Here is a 16,831-nt window from a genome sequence, read left to right on the forward strand (position 1 = left end):
CCCCCCCCCCCCCCCCCGCCCCAGCCTCCCTCCCGTGCTGAACCTGTCTCTAGAGACCTTAGCCTCTGGCTCTGACCGTAGGGGCCCGACATCTTCATCATCACCCAAGTAAACAGTGGCTGAGTAAAAAAGCTGGGTGATTGTGTTTGCTAACGAAGCCTCAAACTGGCCCCATAGTCATTTTCCAACCACGCAGACATTCAGCAGCTGCCCTGATCCCGCCCCAGGAGCCAAGGATACTGAAAAATCCTGCTGTCAGAAGATACAGCTCCCACCTGAGGCTCAGGGCCACACTGACAGAATTTCATACCTTAACAGGTTTCTGTGGTGTCATCGCCTCCCAATACCTGCCCGCCCACGTTTCCACGGCTATGGGAAACCAATATCCCCCAGTTTAACGCGAACATCCTTAAAAAGCTTCTGTCTCCTGCCCTACCCCGGGGGGGTCAGGAATGGGGTAACTTAGGCATTCTTCCTGCCTGCCCTCCTAACAGGGAAAACCCAGAGGTCTACCGGAAGCTCCCCACCCCGACCCCAGCTCCAGAAAGTACCTCTCGCTGACTTAGGCTGGAACTGTTTCCTAGCCGGGTCCTCTCAAGGGGCTGCAGTTTGGCCTTCCTCCTTGAGGATCTACTGTTAGAGCTTCGTTTTCTTGTCTCTCTTCAAAGAACTCACACCTATCGGAAGGAAAGAATTGGTCCTGAAGTAAACTTGGGTGGACTCACTCCTCCCTAATAAATACACACCTCTCTGCAGTACTCTGCAGAGAGGGAACTCAGACCAGACCACCCCCAGAAGAGGCTTGCTGCTCCCCCGCTACCCCTAGGCACCACACTTTTCCCGGCCTTTGCCCTTTGTCCATAAGCCTTTTCTATGTGACTGGTCTGCAGCATGACTCCAGGGCACCAAGGAGATGCCCTTGTGCTTTCACTCAACCCCGACAGCACCTTTTTTTTAACCTCCTAGGTTCTTGGGCCCAGTGCTCCCTCATCTAGCTGCCCTTGCATTCTCCTCTGCCACATCCAGCTTTGTCCTGCCTGGAATGAATTGATGCACATTTGAGCCTCAGCCACAAGGTCACTGTGGAGGTCTAGTGTTGGGCTTCAGCCCCCACCTGTCAAAAGGTCCCTTGAAAAGGGGAGTGAGGAACTGGGAAATGCTAAATAGGAAATATAGAAGTAGACAAATTAAAAAGAGACACGGGATAGCTTTAGGAGGGCCCAGCAGCCTCGAGTTTATTTCTAATGGGCTTTTTATACACCAGCAAGGGGAGAGGCAAAAGATTTCCTCTCTCAAGATCAAAGCACAATGTATAACCAAGTGTAGCCCCTTCAAAACACCTGGTAACCATGCCCCATGGCAAAGCATCTTGTGATTAGGCCTTGAAGTATAACACACCTGGTAACCTTGCCTTTGCAGCCTATTATGCAGCCTTGGAGAGAAACATCAACTCTTGACTCTCTGACCTTGAGTCAAACCACAAGTTGGAATCTTTGTGGGCTCCCACAGGTCACCTCCCTGGAAAGCATCCAGAGAGAGGTCAGATTCCCCTTCTCTGTGCTGTGATCCCACCCCTCCCTTGGTTCCTCACACCCAGCAGTCTGCCTTGGAAGACCATGAACCTCTTAGAACAAGTTCAACACAGCCCTGCTTCTCAAGAGGACAATGGGCAGCCTAACTGGAAGCCTCTCTTCTACCAGGCCCAGTTAGAGTGGAGCCGTGGGTGCTGTGCCAGGGCACGGGACCCGTCCTCATGGTGTGTCTTAGAGTGGCTTTGGGTGGTGCTGATGTAGGAAGACAAAAAAAGAAGGGCTTCGGGAATGGGCCTGGAGTGGAGGGAGACAATCTGCTTGGAGGGGGAGGGGCCTGCTGGAAGGCATGGTTACCAGGTGTTTTATACCAACCCAGAGGGACAGTTCTAGGAATGTAAGGTGTGGCAGAGCTGTGAAAGGTGGGATAGGAGAGGGGACTGGGCACCATCTGCTCAAATGGAAATATCCTCTAGGCCTTTCCTAAAGCTGGGGCGGCAGACCTGGAGCCTGGGAATGGGAGGGCCACAGAGTCCTCCAACATCCTGTGAGTGGAGGAAATCGCAGGAGGACTTGGTCCAGCCCATGGAGGTGAAGAAGCCAGTGGTGAGAAAAGGTGGTACCAGCTGAACTAGTCCCCTCTCCAAAGTGGTGGGCATCGAGGGCAAGAGCTGAAGCCAGAGAGGCACCAGAGCAGAGGTGAAGGCTTCTGGATCCCCACGTCATAAAGTAGTAACTTGCAAATGTCCACCTGAGCCCTACAGTTTCCAGATTCGGTACTTGGAGGAAGATCACTGGGCAGTGGCAGATTTGGGGAAGGCAGGCTCTTGATCCAGACAGCACTGAGTGCAAATTCCAGGCTTTCTGGGAGTGCCAGCATGACCTGAGACATCCAGCATCCTGTTTTCACCTTCACTTCCCCTCCTCAACTGGCTCATGTAAGGATCAAACAAGGTCTTGTTGGTTAAGGAAGGCTACCCAAAGTCAGCACCCATAGCTCAGGGAAGCCTAGAACTAAGAGCTAGATGAGTTGAGGCTGATGTTTATGTGAAGTGTCAATCAAATCATCAAGGGAGCCTGGACTAGGGGTGAGGCATGGGATGGACCCTAGTTCTGCATCTCAGCCCAGTACTTAGGAGCCAGGACTGCTCCATATCCCCAAACTGCAGGGCTTACTGCATAGTGTCTGTGGACCACATACCCAGCCCTGCCAGCTGTCTCTGGGACCCCTGCCACCTGTGGCCACTGTTCTGTGTCCACACACTGAGCCCCACTGAAGGGCTCAGGTAAGCACCAGCCTCCTGGGATCCAGGGCACAGCATGGCTCCTCTCATCCTGGCAGGTGCTCAGACCGAGTCCCAGAGTGGGTCAGGAGGCAGTCAAAGGAGCTTTGGGTAGGGCTGGCAGAGAACAGGTGGCAGTAGACCAGGCTGGCCAGCCACCTGTGAGCGGTGCCAGAGGCCCTGTTGGAGCAAGCCCAAATTCTGCAGAAGTGTGAGCACAAGCTGGGCTTAAACCAGGCCTGCTGCGAGCCAATGCTCAAACAGAAAACGAGTCTCCCATCTGCTTCCCCAGGTCCTCTTTGCCCACCCACCTGCAGCCCCAAGGAAGTCTAGATTCATCTGTACCAGGATGAAAACTCCTGCCTACACCTGGATTCATGTTCTAAGAGTCAGGGAGTCTGAAGACGGGGGAATGGAATAGCCAGCAGGGAGGCCCTGTTGAACAGCCCTCTCTCATGGCTCCTGGAGCTGTGCTTGTATTTGGGAGGCATATGCTGGGTGAGACTAGGGGCACTCACTGACTGGAGACAGAAAGGCTCGGATTTCTGTGCTCAGCACACACAAGAGCTTCCTTATATAACCAGATAAAATGGCCATCACCATCACCAGAGATGGGGAGGTGACTTCGTAGGCTGAAGCTTCCTGGTAAGGTCACACCATCTCTGCTCTATGCAAGGGTACAAGTAGAGCCACTTAGATTGCCAAGATGTCCGAGTTTTTAATGACTAAGTGTCTCAGCCTAGTGATGGCCCTCATGGGTCTACGGCTCTCTACCTGGGCTGGGTGACCCTCAGGACCCAGGTGACGACCCATTTCCCACTTCCTTAGCCTCCCTGCTCTCTAGCATCCCACAACAGAGCCCCAGTCCTCTTATTGCTGTCTGGAGCTCTGGAGCCAGCTTCAGCTACAAGAGAGAGGTGCTGTGTGTCGGATCAGCTGGGGGTGGAGAGTGCATGTCTGAAGCCCTGCAGAAATAGATAACAGCTGCAGCCCAGCTCTCTCCCCACCCTGAGCGATGAGCCACACTCCCTTGTGTACAGCCATCAGCTGGGCCCCTGGGTGGGAATCTGCTTTATCAGAGGCTGCAGCCTCTGTCCTGCCTGGTGGGGTCGGGAGGAGGAGCCAGCACTCCCAGCTGCCCTGCAGGTCTGCTGCCCTCAGCATTCTTCCCGATGGAATGCTTTCTGGCTCACCAGGAGCAGGAGGGGCACCTGCTGCAGGTGACCCCAGGGACAACAGGAGCAGAAGAGACCAGAAAAATAAGGGAGGGTGGGACTGAGAGTGGAGGCGGAGGTAGAGGACAGGCAGACAGCCCCTTTGTCTTTCTGCTGCAGACAGTGGTGTGAAAGACACAGCAGCATTTGCACCAGATGTGTGGACAGCCCCCTGGCCCAGAATCTAGCCTAGAGACCCCAAGGGTAGGGATGACACCAGAGCCCCTCCCAAGTGGATGCATGGCAAAGCTCTGCCCTCAGCTCGGTTACAGTTTCAACTCTGCCCTGTACTTTATTCTCTGGTCTTCCGTCTTGAAGCAGGACTCAAGGAAGGAGTGCCATCAGCAGGCTTTTACCCAAGCAGAGGGACTCCTTCTCAGCCTTTCACCATTAGTCCAATTTCCCCTGGGCAGATAGAGAAACTGAGACCAGGCTGCAGGGAAGAGCTTACCTAGGTGCGCAATTCAAGTTGTGGGGAGGCCCCAGCCACAACGTACCCCTTGTACGGGAGGAGGCCCCAGGATCCCACACTGTATATCCATAGCAGATCCAGGAGCTGTGATGATGACAAGGCCCAGATGCCTCAGAGCCCAGGCAGAGTCTCCCTGGGGGTAGCCTTGGCTTTAGAATGGCCTCTGTACCTCTGTGCAGAAGCACCATCTGATGCTTGCCCAGGTGGGTTAAGACCCCTGGTAGGAGAAATCAGGGTACAGAGTGGGCCCCAGCACCTGTTGCCTGGGGGGAGGAGAGAGGAGGGCCTGGCACTATTCCTGGGGGCTTCTGAGTCTGGTCAAGGGCTACTGAGAACAGGTGGGAAAGAGAGTGACCAGGAGAGACCAACTAGACAGGTCTCCACACAGTGTGACTTGAGGAGTTCCTCTACCCAGCAGTTCCCATAGCTGGCCCACTTGGCTGCTTGGTAACCCAGTGCAGGTCTAGAGTGGAAGTTGGTCCATGGAAATGTCTCTACAGCTGGAATGGTGGGAACTCACCACCTGGAAGGTTTGGAGTGGTGGTCTGAATAAGAATGACCCCCAAAAACTCATATATTTGAATGCTTAGTCACCAGGGAGTGAGTGGTATGGTTTGAAAGAATTGGAAGGATTGGGAGGTGTAAACCTTGTTGGAGTAGGTGTGGCCTTGTTAGAGGAAGTGTGTCACTGGGGGGTGGGCTTTCAGGTTTTAAAAGCTCACCAGGCCTAAGCTATGCTTTCCTCTCCTCCCTCCTTCCTTCCCTCCCTCCCTCCCTCCTCTCCTCTCTCTTCCTCCCTTCCTTCCTCGTTCCTCTCTTTCCTCCCCTCCTCTCTTTCCCTCCCTCCCTTTCTCTCTCCCCTTCCTTCCCTCCTCTCCTCTCCTGTCCTCTCTCTGTGCCTGCAGATCAGGATACAGCTCTCAGCTACTTCTCCAGCACCATGCCTGCCTGCCTGCCGCCATGCTCTCTGCCACAGTGATAATGGACTAAGCCCTAAAACTGTAAGCAAGCCTCCAATGAATGCTTTCTTTCGTAAGAGTTGCCTTGGTCATGGTATCTCTTTCAGCAATAGAACAGTGACTAAGAAAGTGTTCCCCACGCCTTTAATTCCAGCACTCGGGAGGCAGAGCCAGGCGGATCTCTGTGAGTTCGAGGCCAGCCTGGGCTACCAAGTGAGTTCCAGGAGAGGCTCAAAGCTACACAGAGAAACCCTGTCTCGAAAAACCAAAAAAAAAAAAAAAAAAAGAAAGTGTTCCCAAGGCAGGTGGATCTCTGTGAGTTCAAGGCCAGCCTGGTCTACAGAGCAAGTTCCAGGACAGCTAGGGCTACACAGAGAAACCCTGTCTTGTAAAACCACACACACAAGATGGCTCTGAGGCTAAGAACACATTACTTTGGACTGGAGAGATGGCTCAGAGGTTAAGAGCACTAGCTGCTCTTCCAGAGGTCCTGAGCTCAATTTCCAGCAACCACGCGGTGGCTCACAGCCTTCTGTAATGAGATCTGGTGCCCTCTTCTGGTGCACAGGCACACATGCAGGCAGAGCTCTGTATACATAATAAATAAATTAAAAAAAAAAAAAAAAAAAAAAAGTGTTCCCAAGAAAGAGCTGCTGGAGGGTTCAGGGAGGAGGAGACTACATGGGCAAACCCTTCAGGGCTAGCCTGGGCCCCACAACCCCAGCAGAGGCTGAGCCTCTACACTGGGTGTTCTGGGTTCTTAGGTAAACAAGAGACTCAAAGAGCTGGGCCAGAGCCACCGAAGGGCCTCTCGGAGCAGCTGCAGCAGCTGCAGGGAGAGCCGGTGTGTTAGGGGAGGGCCATGTTCAGGTCTTGAAGACAGAGTGTACCCAGCTGCTTGGGGAGGAGAAGGCAGTGCTGCTGGCAGCACTGCTGGTGATCTGTGACCAGGAGGCCTGCGCAGGTTAGGCTGGGAGGGGTTCCCTGTTCTCACAGAGTGAGATGGCTCCATTGGCAAGACCTTGGCCAGTCACTGGTTGGTAAGAATGGTCAGAACCCTGAGTCATATGGCCAGAGTCCAACTCCTTTCTTGTGTATCTGTGTTCCTGTTGGTCACATCTTGGCTCTTTTATGGGGCACTTGGGGAAATTTTCGGTTTTAAGAAGCCTTATCTCAGTTGGGGATGATAACATACTCCTGTAATCCTCATACTTAGAAGGTGGAGGAAGAGGGTCAGGAGTTCGAGGTTATCCTCAACTACACAATGAGTTTGAGGCCAGCCTGGGCTACAGGAGGTGGGAAATCCTATCTCCATTACTCATGGCTGCACCCAGAGGCAGGGGAGGAGGGCTGAGACAGATGACAGACAGCTGTTCCATTCAGGATGTGTGAGAACTAGAGTGTCAGGACAGAGGGCTTGTGGGTGTGCAGGAAGACATGAAGGAGACCTTACTGCCCAGCTAACAAGACAGTGAGTACATCGATTTTTGAAAGAATAAAGGGATGGGGTGGAGTGACCTAAGGCCCACACTGAGTCCAGAATGCCTCATTTCTATCAACATACCTCAGTTTCTGGGAGGTATCAGTGTCCCTCAGGAGAGAGCTAGAGGAGCAGGAATCACCTCCCAGGTTGCATCATGAGTAAGGAGCTGACTACTGGAGGGCATGCTGGCACTAGGGGTGTGTGTGTGTGTGTGTGTGTGTGTGTGTGTGTGTGTGTGTGTGTGTAAACATATATAAACAAAGTGTATGGCTTGAGGGCATACAGGTTAAGAAATAAATGACTACAATTTAGTGTGCCAGCAAGGAGAGAGACGAACCAGGAGCAGGGCAATAGAGAGCAAGGGCCTCTCCAAAGAAGGGTGCTATGGGATGTCTTTCTGTATGCTGTGACTATATATTGCTCTGATTGGTTGATAAATAAACCTGTATTGGCCTATGGCAAGACAGCTTAGAGGCAGGAGAGAAATCCAAGCACATATACAGAGAAGAAAGGTAGAGGCAGAGGAGATGTCATCCCGCTGTCCTGGAAGCAGCATGTAATGGCACACAGGACAAGCCACAGAACACGTGGCGACATATAGATGAATAGAAATGGGCTGAGTTTAGTTATAAGAACTAGTTAGCAAGAAGCTGGAGCCGTAGGCCATGGCCATAAGTTTGCAAGTAATATAAGCCTCTGTGTGTTTACTTGGGTCTGAGCGGCTGCGGGGCTGGGTGGGACCAGAGAAACTCTGGACTACAGAAGGGGATTCTGAACCTCTGACCCCTCCCTGAGAGCTGAGTGGGCATTTTCCGGGAGGAAAGCTGGAACACAGGGCACTTCAGGAAAAGCAAGCAATGTGTATAAAGGCCAGAGAAGAGGAGATGGGGTGGGAGCTTGACATGATCTCCGACCCAGGCTGGGTTATAAAGCAGTTCCAGCAGATGCACAACAAACATCTGCTCACTCAAGATAGGGAACTGAGGACCCAGTAAGGATTCCACCTGTATTGGCTGGTTTTGTGTGTCAACTTGACACAGGTAAGAGTCAGTCATCAGAGAGGAAGGAGCCTCAGTGAGGAATTACCTCCATGAGATCCAGCTGTAAGGCATTTTCTCAATTAGTGATCAATGGGGGAGGGCCCAGCTCATGGTGGGTGGTGCCATCCCTGGGCTGTTGGTCCTGGGTTCTATAAGAAAGCAGGCTGAACAAGTCATGGGAAGCAAGTCAGTAAGCAGCACCCCTCCATGGCCTCTGCATCAGCTCCTGCCTCCAGGATCCTGCCCTGTTTGAGTTCCTGCCCTGACTTCCTAAGGGATGCACAGCAACGTGGAAGTGTAAGCCAAAGACACCCTTCCCTCCCCAGCTTGTTTCATTGCAGCTGTAGAAGCCTTAACTAAGACACCACCCAAGTCCAATTTAGGGAAAGCAGCGAGTTTACTGGGGTTCCTTTCAGGTATATGAGTGAGGGGAGATTCTCAAGAGCAGAGGTGACTCAAAGGTATCTGTGTCACCGGAAACCCACCCCAGCTCTGGTGATGGCTCTTGAAAGCTGGAAACCTGCATCTCATTACACAGCTCACAGGTTACTCAACCGAGAGTTTGGGGAATGTCTCTTCCAAGGGCCAGTCTGAGGGTGTCCTTCAGCAGTCCTTACTGCATATATAAGCTTGGGGAGAGGGGTCCTAGCACGTTTGTTTCAGGGACTTCCTGAAGCTTTTTGAGTTGATTACTTCCTGAATCTTTTTTTAAAAAAAAATTTATTATGTATACAGTGTTCTGCCTTCATGCCAGAAGAGGGCACCAGATCTCATTATGGACGGTTGTGAGCCACCATGTGGTTGCTGGGAATTGAACTCAGGACCTCTGGAAGAGCAGCCAGTGCCCTTAACTGATGAGCCATCTCTCCAGCCCTACTTCCTGAGTCTTAACAAACCCCTTTAGAACTTTCTGAGTCTTAATGAGGGTCTCTCCAAGATGGAATGTTTCGTCTCCTGGAAACCGCTGCTCAGCAGCTGGTGGGATGGCTCAGGAGGGAACAGCACTTGGACAAGCCTGGCAACATGAGTTCCATCCCTAGAACCCACGTAAAGGGTGAGAAGAGAGAACTGACTTCATATGGTTGTCCTCTGGCTTCCACATGTGCACAAAATAAAAAGTAATGCCTGTCCCAGATGACAAGCAGAGTTGGTGAAGGGGTTACTGTGGGATGTGGGACAGGAACCAGATCAAGGGCTCAGGTGCCTTAGGCTCTGACATCCGCACCCCCACCCCCAACTCCAGTCCCAACCCAGTTGCTGCCTCCTCCCGGCAGCCTCTTCCTTTTGGTCTCTTGGGGCAAATGCAGGCGTGCACAGACCCACACTGAGGTGTGCGTGCACACTCCCATGGACGCATCACATAGGAACGTTCTTCCAGCAGTGTGCACACAGAGCAGGACCCAGATACCAACAAGGGATATCACAAGGGAGACCTGGTGATCCAGTGCTGTAAGGCAGGGAGGGGGTCCACACAGAGCCACAGCCTCTGCTTAGGCTGACCTGCTGATATGGCTGGCTAAGGAGTACCTATGAACTGTCCCAGTTCTGAACGTGTCAAAAGGGTGTGGCATAGAATGTGCACAGCAGTTCATAGAGCCCTGTGGCATGTGGTTCACAGACTATGGACCAAACTTACCACAGTATTCTTCTACCAGGCAAAGGCTTGGCTGTGTGGGCTAGCAGTTGGCCAGGGGCTGGCTGCAGCCCCTGCTATGCCGTCTGATTGGCAAAGGCCCAGCACTTAGGGCCCAAATCTTCCAATAAGTTTTACCTCCCACTTTCATTCCCAGCTGTCTAATCCCAGGAGTGTTTACGGCAGAGAAGAGTGTGAATGGGGGTCTGAAGTCCTGGCTCCATATTACTTGTGTGACCTTGGGCAGGTCACTTGTATTTCTCTGGGCCTCAGCTGTACAAATGGACAACTCTCCTTATCATCATCATCATCATGTGGTTCCATGTGTATCTAATTATTACATGCTTCCTGGGGCTGCAAGAGGGGCCACACAAGAAGAGAAAGTTCCCTTTGAAATCAGGATCATCTGGGGTCCAGAAGCTGCCACGTAGGGGTCCGATCCTTGCTCCCTTGTTGGAGCCCACTAGGTTTCCTAGTGGCTGTACCCAGCAGGACTGCATAAGAGGTTGATTGGACCACGGGCCTGGATACCAGGTGACTGTAACTAGCAAGGGGGAGGTCTTTTGCGCCACCCCTTGGCATTGTTATAAAAAGCCCTTTGGAATAAGGTGGATAAGGATCCAGCCCCACCCGAGTTTATACTGTGTTTTCTCTCGGTTTCTCTCCACTCCTATTTCTAACTAAGTCTCTTATCCCTCAATCCTCAAGATCCCTGGGGTAAATAAGTGTGTGTTTGGGGGGGCTGGTCCTCTACACTCCCCCTATTTTAGTTTGCTACCTAGCCACAGCTGAGCACCTCAGCCTCAGGCTAATCAGTTCTGCAGGCTGGAATTTCAGTGGGAGACCCTGCTGCAGGCTCCATGCCCTGGGCTCCTAGCTGTGCGCTCTGCTGGATCTTGCGGCCTCTGCCATTCCTGCTCTCTGGCTCCCTGCCTCACACCCATGTGCTCCCAGGCCATACCTGCCTCTGAATTTCCCTGCCGCCTCCTGTAAAGATCACAGTCACATGGGATTAGGACCTAGTTCAGGGGCCTCCTTTCAACCTGGTTATCTCCAAAAATGGTCGTATTTTTGAGGTTCAGGAGACTGCAAGAATTCTTTTTTAGGGGACACAGCTCAGCCCACAACACCCCCACCTTGCTTCCTGCTACTTTCTTGTTGGGTGGGTGGGTGTGACTTAAGGAGCTCGGGAACCAGCTCTTCTGTTTCACTCGTCTCCTTACATGACCCCGGGAAGATCACACAGGAAGAGGCCCCGTGCTCAGATGGTGGTGGGCACCGCTCAGGAGGCCTACCTCCTCCGCAGCCTGAGCCATGAGGGCAGACACTGCTAGGCTGCAGAGTGGTGGTGTTGGCAGTGGGCCCCTGCCCAGCCTCAAGGGGGATGTGTGGGCCTGAGATGAGGTGCAGTTTGCCCCTCACAGGCTTTCCCTGGCCAGCAACAGAAGCAAGACACAGGGCCTGGGGAAAGACAACAATCAAATGACTGCTGGGATTGAAAGGACCTAGGGCATCAGGTGGGTGACCCCACATGAGATCAGGACCCTCCCCAACCCTTCCCGAGGACCCCAAAGCTCTTGAAAAACAGCGGGAGGTACAGGCACTGTCAGTCACTAGCACTCTTTTCCTCATGAGGCCTCAGCTCTTCCTTCTGTATAATGGGTCTCAAACTCCCTGTCCAGGCACCTGTAGTTCCTAGACTTTCAGACCCAAGAGTATAGAGCTTCAGGGGCCGCAGTAGCTATTCTATTCCAAAAATGGACTCCAAACATGGGCAGAAGTACGGTAACTATGAATGTGAGGGCAGGGCCGGGATCTGGCCACTGCTGTCCCCAGAACCTAGTGTCAGCTGTGAAGACCAAGAACTGGTCCCCTGGTCACTGTATCCTGAGCCCACACCCAAGGACAAGGACGTGAGAACCTGGACAATTCAGCCAACTAGAAGGAAAGACAGCATCTCCTGCAACAGCCCAGGAGCTCCAGTGTCGTTAGCACCTGCCCCTTCCCGGAGGCAGACCTGTGAAAGTCCCAGAGAGTCCAGCGGAAGGTGGACCCCAGTTTGGTTTCACTTTGGGGGTCATACAGGTGTTTTTCTCATGCAGGCACTAGGTGTACCCCACTCCCTCAGCCTGTGGTAACCACAGTGGACTCTTCCTTGGGTTCACCAGACAGCAGGAATTCCATAAACTCCTGGTCCCAGCTCTATTACTGGCCAGGCCCCATGCTGTCTCCAAGGCTCAGATACCCTGTGGGTCCACTAGGAACAGTGTTCAAGGGACTCTGAAGAGCTGGGGCACTCAGAGACCCGGTGGTCTCCGTGACTCCAAAGAGTAGGGTCTATGTCTCAGTAGAGTGGGCCACTGGCTGTGGTTAGACCTAGTGATGGTCAGAATGGAGTGGAGACAGGGGACAGGCCACACCCCATTAGCTGCTCTGTGTCCCAGCACCCAGGGGCTGTAGGAGTTGAGGCCTGTAGAGGAACTAGAGTCTGCAAGCTAGGCTCCAGGGCAGAGCTCATGGGGGTGGGGAGCAGGCTCCAGCAGAGGCCATGGGCAGAGCTCAGGGTGGGGTGGGGCAGGCTCCTACAGAGGCTATGGGCAGAGCTGGAGGGGGGCAGGCTCCAACAGAGGCCATGGGCAGAGGTCAGTGGGGTGGGCTGCAGTAGGCTGCCACAATCATCTTCACAGATGAGAGTTGGCCCCAAGTAGTCTGAACACGCTCTCCCAAACACCAGGCTGGGGTAGGGCCTAGGGGTCGGACCTCCCATGTACAGGACACAGCTCTGGTCTCTCTCTGTCCTGGGGATGGAGTCCTCAAGGCCACACTGGGCCCTTGTTTCTAGGAACTGGAGGAGCTGGGCCTAACAACAGCAGAAGTAGAGGTAGGATCCAGGCTGGAGGCAGGGCACAGAGCAGGTTGGAAAGGTATACAAAGTGAATGGGATAGTGGAATCTCCTCAGGGGACCACATATCCTTTCCAGACCCAGAGCCAGGCTGCTCTGCCCTCACAGCTCCTCAGGAGCCCTGGAAAGGCCAGGCAATTTACAGCTTGCCAAGGAGGATCCCACATGAAGCAGGAGGTACCAGAGGCTAAGGCTGTGTGGGTGCCGGAGGGAATCTGTGGAGGAAGATGGAAGGACCTGGGCATGCAGAACAGTACTACGCTGGACTGACTTCAGAGACCCCTGGGCAGCACGAAGCATGCATTTTAGTGGGTAGCTGTTCTAGCTATGACCTTGAAGCACTGCCCCTAGTGAGGTAGCAGGTAACTGTTACACCTGCCTGTGACCTTGAAGTACATGCCACTGGGGCGTGGCCGCCTGGGGACCCTTAAGACCTGGGATGCACATATGCGGTACTCTCTTCGATCCCTCGTGGTTTTGGACGCTAGAGACAGACCAGGCGAAAGAACAGCGTGGGACTGTGCCTCAGCCTTCCAGGACCCTGCAGTAATTCCTCTGTTCTGGACAGTGAGTTTTCCTTCTCTAATAAATTCCTTTGCCCTTTAAGCAGACTCTGTGGATTGCTAGCAATATTTGGCCCATGAATGTATGCATTGGTGGTTATTTGAGGACTTCAGTAAAAGGGAAGCTGTGAGTGAAGCAGAGGGTTTGGGAAGAATGTTCCAGATCTTCAGTTGTGTATGCAGTGTGGAGGGATAATAAGCCATTTAACTCTCTCCGCCAGTGCTCACCATCAACCCTGTGTCCAGTGCCAGTGAGGCCTCTTCTCTAGGTGCATCCACAGCCCTAAGAGGATCCCATGAGGGTGGACCCCTGTGAGGGTGGACCCCTGTGAGGGTGGACTCCTGTGAGGATGGGTCCCTGTGAGGGTGGATCCCTGTGAGGATGGATCCCTGTGAGGGTGGATCCCTGTGAGGATGGATCCTTGTGAGGGTGGATCCCTGTGAGGGTGGACCCCTGTGAGGGTGGATCCCTGGGAGGATGGGGCTCTGTAAGGGTGGATCCCTGTGAGGGTGGGACCCTGTGAGGGTGGATCCCTGTGAGGGTGGGTCCCTGTGAGGGTGGGTCCCTGTGAGGATGGATCCCTGGGAGGATGGGGCTCTGTAAGGGTGGACCCCTGTGAGTGTGGATCCTTGTGAGGGTGGACCCCTGTGAGGGTGGACTCCTGTGAGGATGGATCCCTGTGAGGGTGGATCCCTGTGAGGATGGATCCTTGTGAGGGTGGATCCCTGTGAGGGTGGGTCCCTGTGAGGATGGATCCCTGTGAGGGTGGATCCCTGTGAGGGTGGGTCCCTGTGAGGGTGGATCCCTGTGAGGGTGGGTCCCTGTGAGGATGGATCCCTGGGAGGATGGGGCTCTGTGAGGATGGGTCCCTGTGAGGGTGGGTCCCTGTGAGGATGGATCCCTGTGAGGGTGGACCCCTGTGAGGATGGGTCCCTGTGAGGATGGGTCCCTGTGAGGGTGGGTCCCTGTGAGGGTGGGTCCCTGTGAGGGTGGATCCCTGTGAGGGTGGGTCCCTGTGAGGGTGGGTCCCTGTGAGGATGGATCCCTGGGAGGATGGGGCTCTGTAAGGGTGGACCCCTGTGAGTGTGGATCCTTGTGAGGGTGGACCCCTGTGTGGGTGGGTCCCTGTGAGGATGGATCCCTGTGAGGATGGGTCCCTGTGAGGATGGGTCCCTGTGAGGGTGGATCCCTGTGAGGGTGGATCCCTGTGAGGGTAGATCCCTGTGAGGATGGGTCCCTGTGAGGATGGATCCCTGGGAAGATGGATCCCTGTGAGGGTGGGTCCCTGTGAGGATGGATCCCTGGGAGGATGGGGCTCTGTAAGGGTGGATCCCTGTGAGGGTGGATCCCTGTGAGGATGGATCCCTGTGAGGGTGGGTCCCTGTGTGAGTGGGTCCCTGTGAGGATGGATCCCTGTGAGGGTGGATCCCTGTGAGGGTGGGTCCCTGTGAGGATGGATCCCTGTGAGGGTGGATCCCTGTGAGGGTGGGTCCCTGTGAGGATGGATCCCTGTGAGGGTGGACCCCTGTGAGGGTGGGGCCCTGTGAGGGTGGGGCCCTGTGAGGATGGGGCCCTGAGTCTTGCCAGTGACTTGGGCTTTGAGGAAGGACCAGATCAAGACAAGAGCTGATTCTGCCTCTCTCTGTTCCAGACTTCCCTGCAGGAGATGGACTGAGAGCAGATGTAGCAATGGGCTGGGATGGAAAGGGTCTAGGACATAATAGAAGTAAGAGCCTCTGGGTTGTAGGTTTCTTGTGAGCTCTGGAGAGCCTCTGGGTTGTAGGTTTCATGTGAGCTCTGGAGGCCGTTCAGGACCAGGTACTCAGCAGCCACCTCCAACTCTGTCTCTGCCAGACCCCCCCAGGCTTCCCCAGGCCTAATCCCTGGTATGTAGCTGCCCATCTACCTTCCCTTCCCCACACTGGATCAGTCAAGGGCCCCACCCTCAGGGCTTGGGCCAGGGCGGTATTCATCAGCTGTCTCGCCTCCCACACAGCCAGCATAGCCAGCTGGTTCCTCTTCTAGAACAGGGTCTGGGGGACAAGTGAGGACTCCTGTGGGGGACTCCCACACCCTAGAATCTGTAGCAGGTAGGCAGGGGCCTTTTGGGTGGATGGGCCTTCAAGAGGGAGGTGAAGTTGGGGAGGTGCATGACCTGGATCAGATGTCCCTCCTGATCCCCCAGCCAGGGGATTCAGGGAAGATGAGGAGGGGCTATGGCCAGGACTCTGGCTGTTGGGGGGTCTGGGCCTGGGTGGTGGTTGGGAGAAGAGTGTCCTCCAAGCCTAGAAGCCTCGGCTCACTGCACCACTGAGCACTCAGTGAGTAGGAACCAGACTTGCCTTCCCCAAACCCATTTCCTTGTCTGTGAAACAAGGACAATGTCAGCCCCATAGTACAGGGCTGAGGATGCCACAGGTCAGTGCGATCTTCCTGGTCCCCCAGTTTCTTCCTGGAGCTGGGATCTCGTTGGACTGAGGTCAGGAAGTCCGAGTGACCCACTGCGCATGAGCTTTAGTCACAGTCTGTTTATCCAATGTGCAGTGCGCAAGGCTTCATCAGCACTTCTTACCAAGCTCAGAAATACGGCGTGAAAGGCCAGCAGTGGTTGCTGATGTGACACCCACTGAGGGGTGACAGTGCCCTACTTGTGCTCAGACAGTTTCATTCTCGCTGAGGTCCTCATCTTTGAGACACTGAGTGGAGGAGCTCTATGGAACGGGGCTCCTGTCCTTTGTCTTAGCTTCTCTCGGGGACTTTAGAAAAGTGGTCTGTGTCCCCAAAGGGATTTAAGTGACTCCAGGTGTCTTAGTTAGGGTTCCTATTGCTATGAAGAGACACCATGACAAGACAACTCTTTTTTTGTTTTTTGTTGTTGTTTTTCAAGACAGGGTTTCTCTGGGTAGCTTTGGAGCCTGTCCTAGAACTCACTCTGTAGACCAGGCTGGCCTCAAACTCACAGAGATCCACCTTCTTCTGCCTGCTGAGTGCTGGAATCAAAAGTATGCACCACCACCACCCAGCTGACCAAGACAACTTTTTTTTTTTAAAGATTTATTTATTTATTATGTATACAGTGTTCTGCCTGCATGTATGCCTTCATACCAGAAGAGGGCACCAGATCTCATTACAGATGGTTGTGAGCTACCATGTGATTGCTGGGAATTGAACTCAGAACCTCTGGAAGAGCAGCCAGTGCTCTTAACCTCTGAGCCATCTCTCCAGCCTCCAAGACAACTCTTATGAAGGAAAATATTTAATTGGAGCTGGCTTACAGTTCAGAGGTTTAGTCTATTATCATCATGGCAGCATGTAGGCAGACATGGTGCTGGAGCTTAGAATCTTTACATCTTGATCCAAAGGCAACAAGAAGTGAATTCTTTCACTGGGCATGGCTCGAGCATATATGAGACCTCAAAGCCCGCCTCTATAGTGACATGCTTTTTCCAACAAGGCCACACCTCCTAATAGTGCTACTCCCTTTGGGGGCCATTTTCTTTCAAACCACCATATCAGGCATTCTGGAACTTAGGAGAGCTTTGTCCTGAGGGAGTAGGACTGATGCTGTTCTCAACACTAAGGGCTTCAGGGTCTCACTGGAGCCCCTGAGGGGAGTCTCGAGGGACCCACTAAAGGGTGAGAGCAGTGACTGCCTCCCTGAATAGCCCAAATGCAGATCTGCCCTGTGCCCTGGTCTCTCGCCACAAATTGGAGGGAAAGAAAAGGTTCTAAGAGGATTTCCAGCTGGGGC

At 53.7% G+C, this 16,831-nt stretch overlaps 1 protein-coding gene across 1 annotated transcript in view; it reads right to left on the bottom strand.

The window, feature by feature from the left end:
• Nucleotides 1-30: 30 nt before the first annotated feature.
• Arid3b (AT-rich interaction domain 3B) overlaps nt 31-16,831 on the bottom strand; it is a 78,825-nt gene continuing 62,024 nt past the window's right edge. The window contains exon 9 of the mRNA XM_052761561.1: nt 31-677. Within this exon, the coding sequence (XP_052617521.1) occupies nt 637-677 (41 nt within the window). The 3' untranslated portion in view covers nt 31-636. The remainder of the gene's footprint in view (nt 678-16,831) is intronic.

Source organism: Peromyscus californicus, unplaced genomic scaffold (assembly GCF_007827085.1).
Source record: "Peromyscus californicus insignis strain IS unplaced genomic scaffold, ASM782708v3 Scaffold_11__1_contigs__length_118956290, whole genome shotgun sequence".
In the NCBI taxonomy this organism is placed as follows: domain Eukaryota; kingdom Metazoa; phylum Chordata; class Mammalia; order Rodentia; family Cricetidae; genus Peromyscus; species Peromyscus californicus.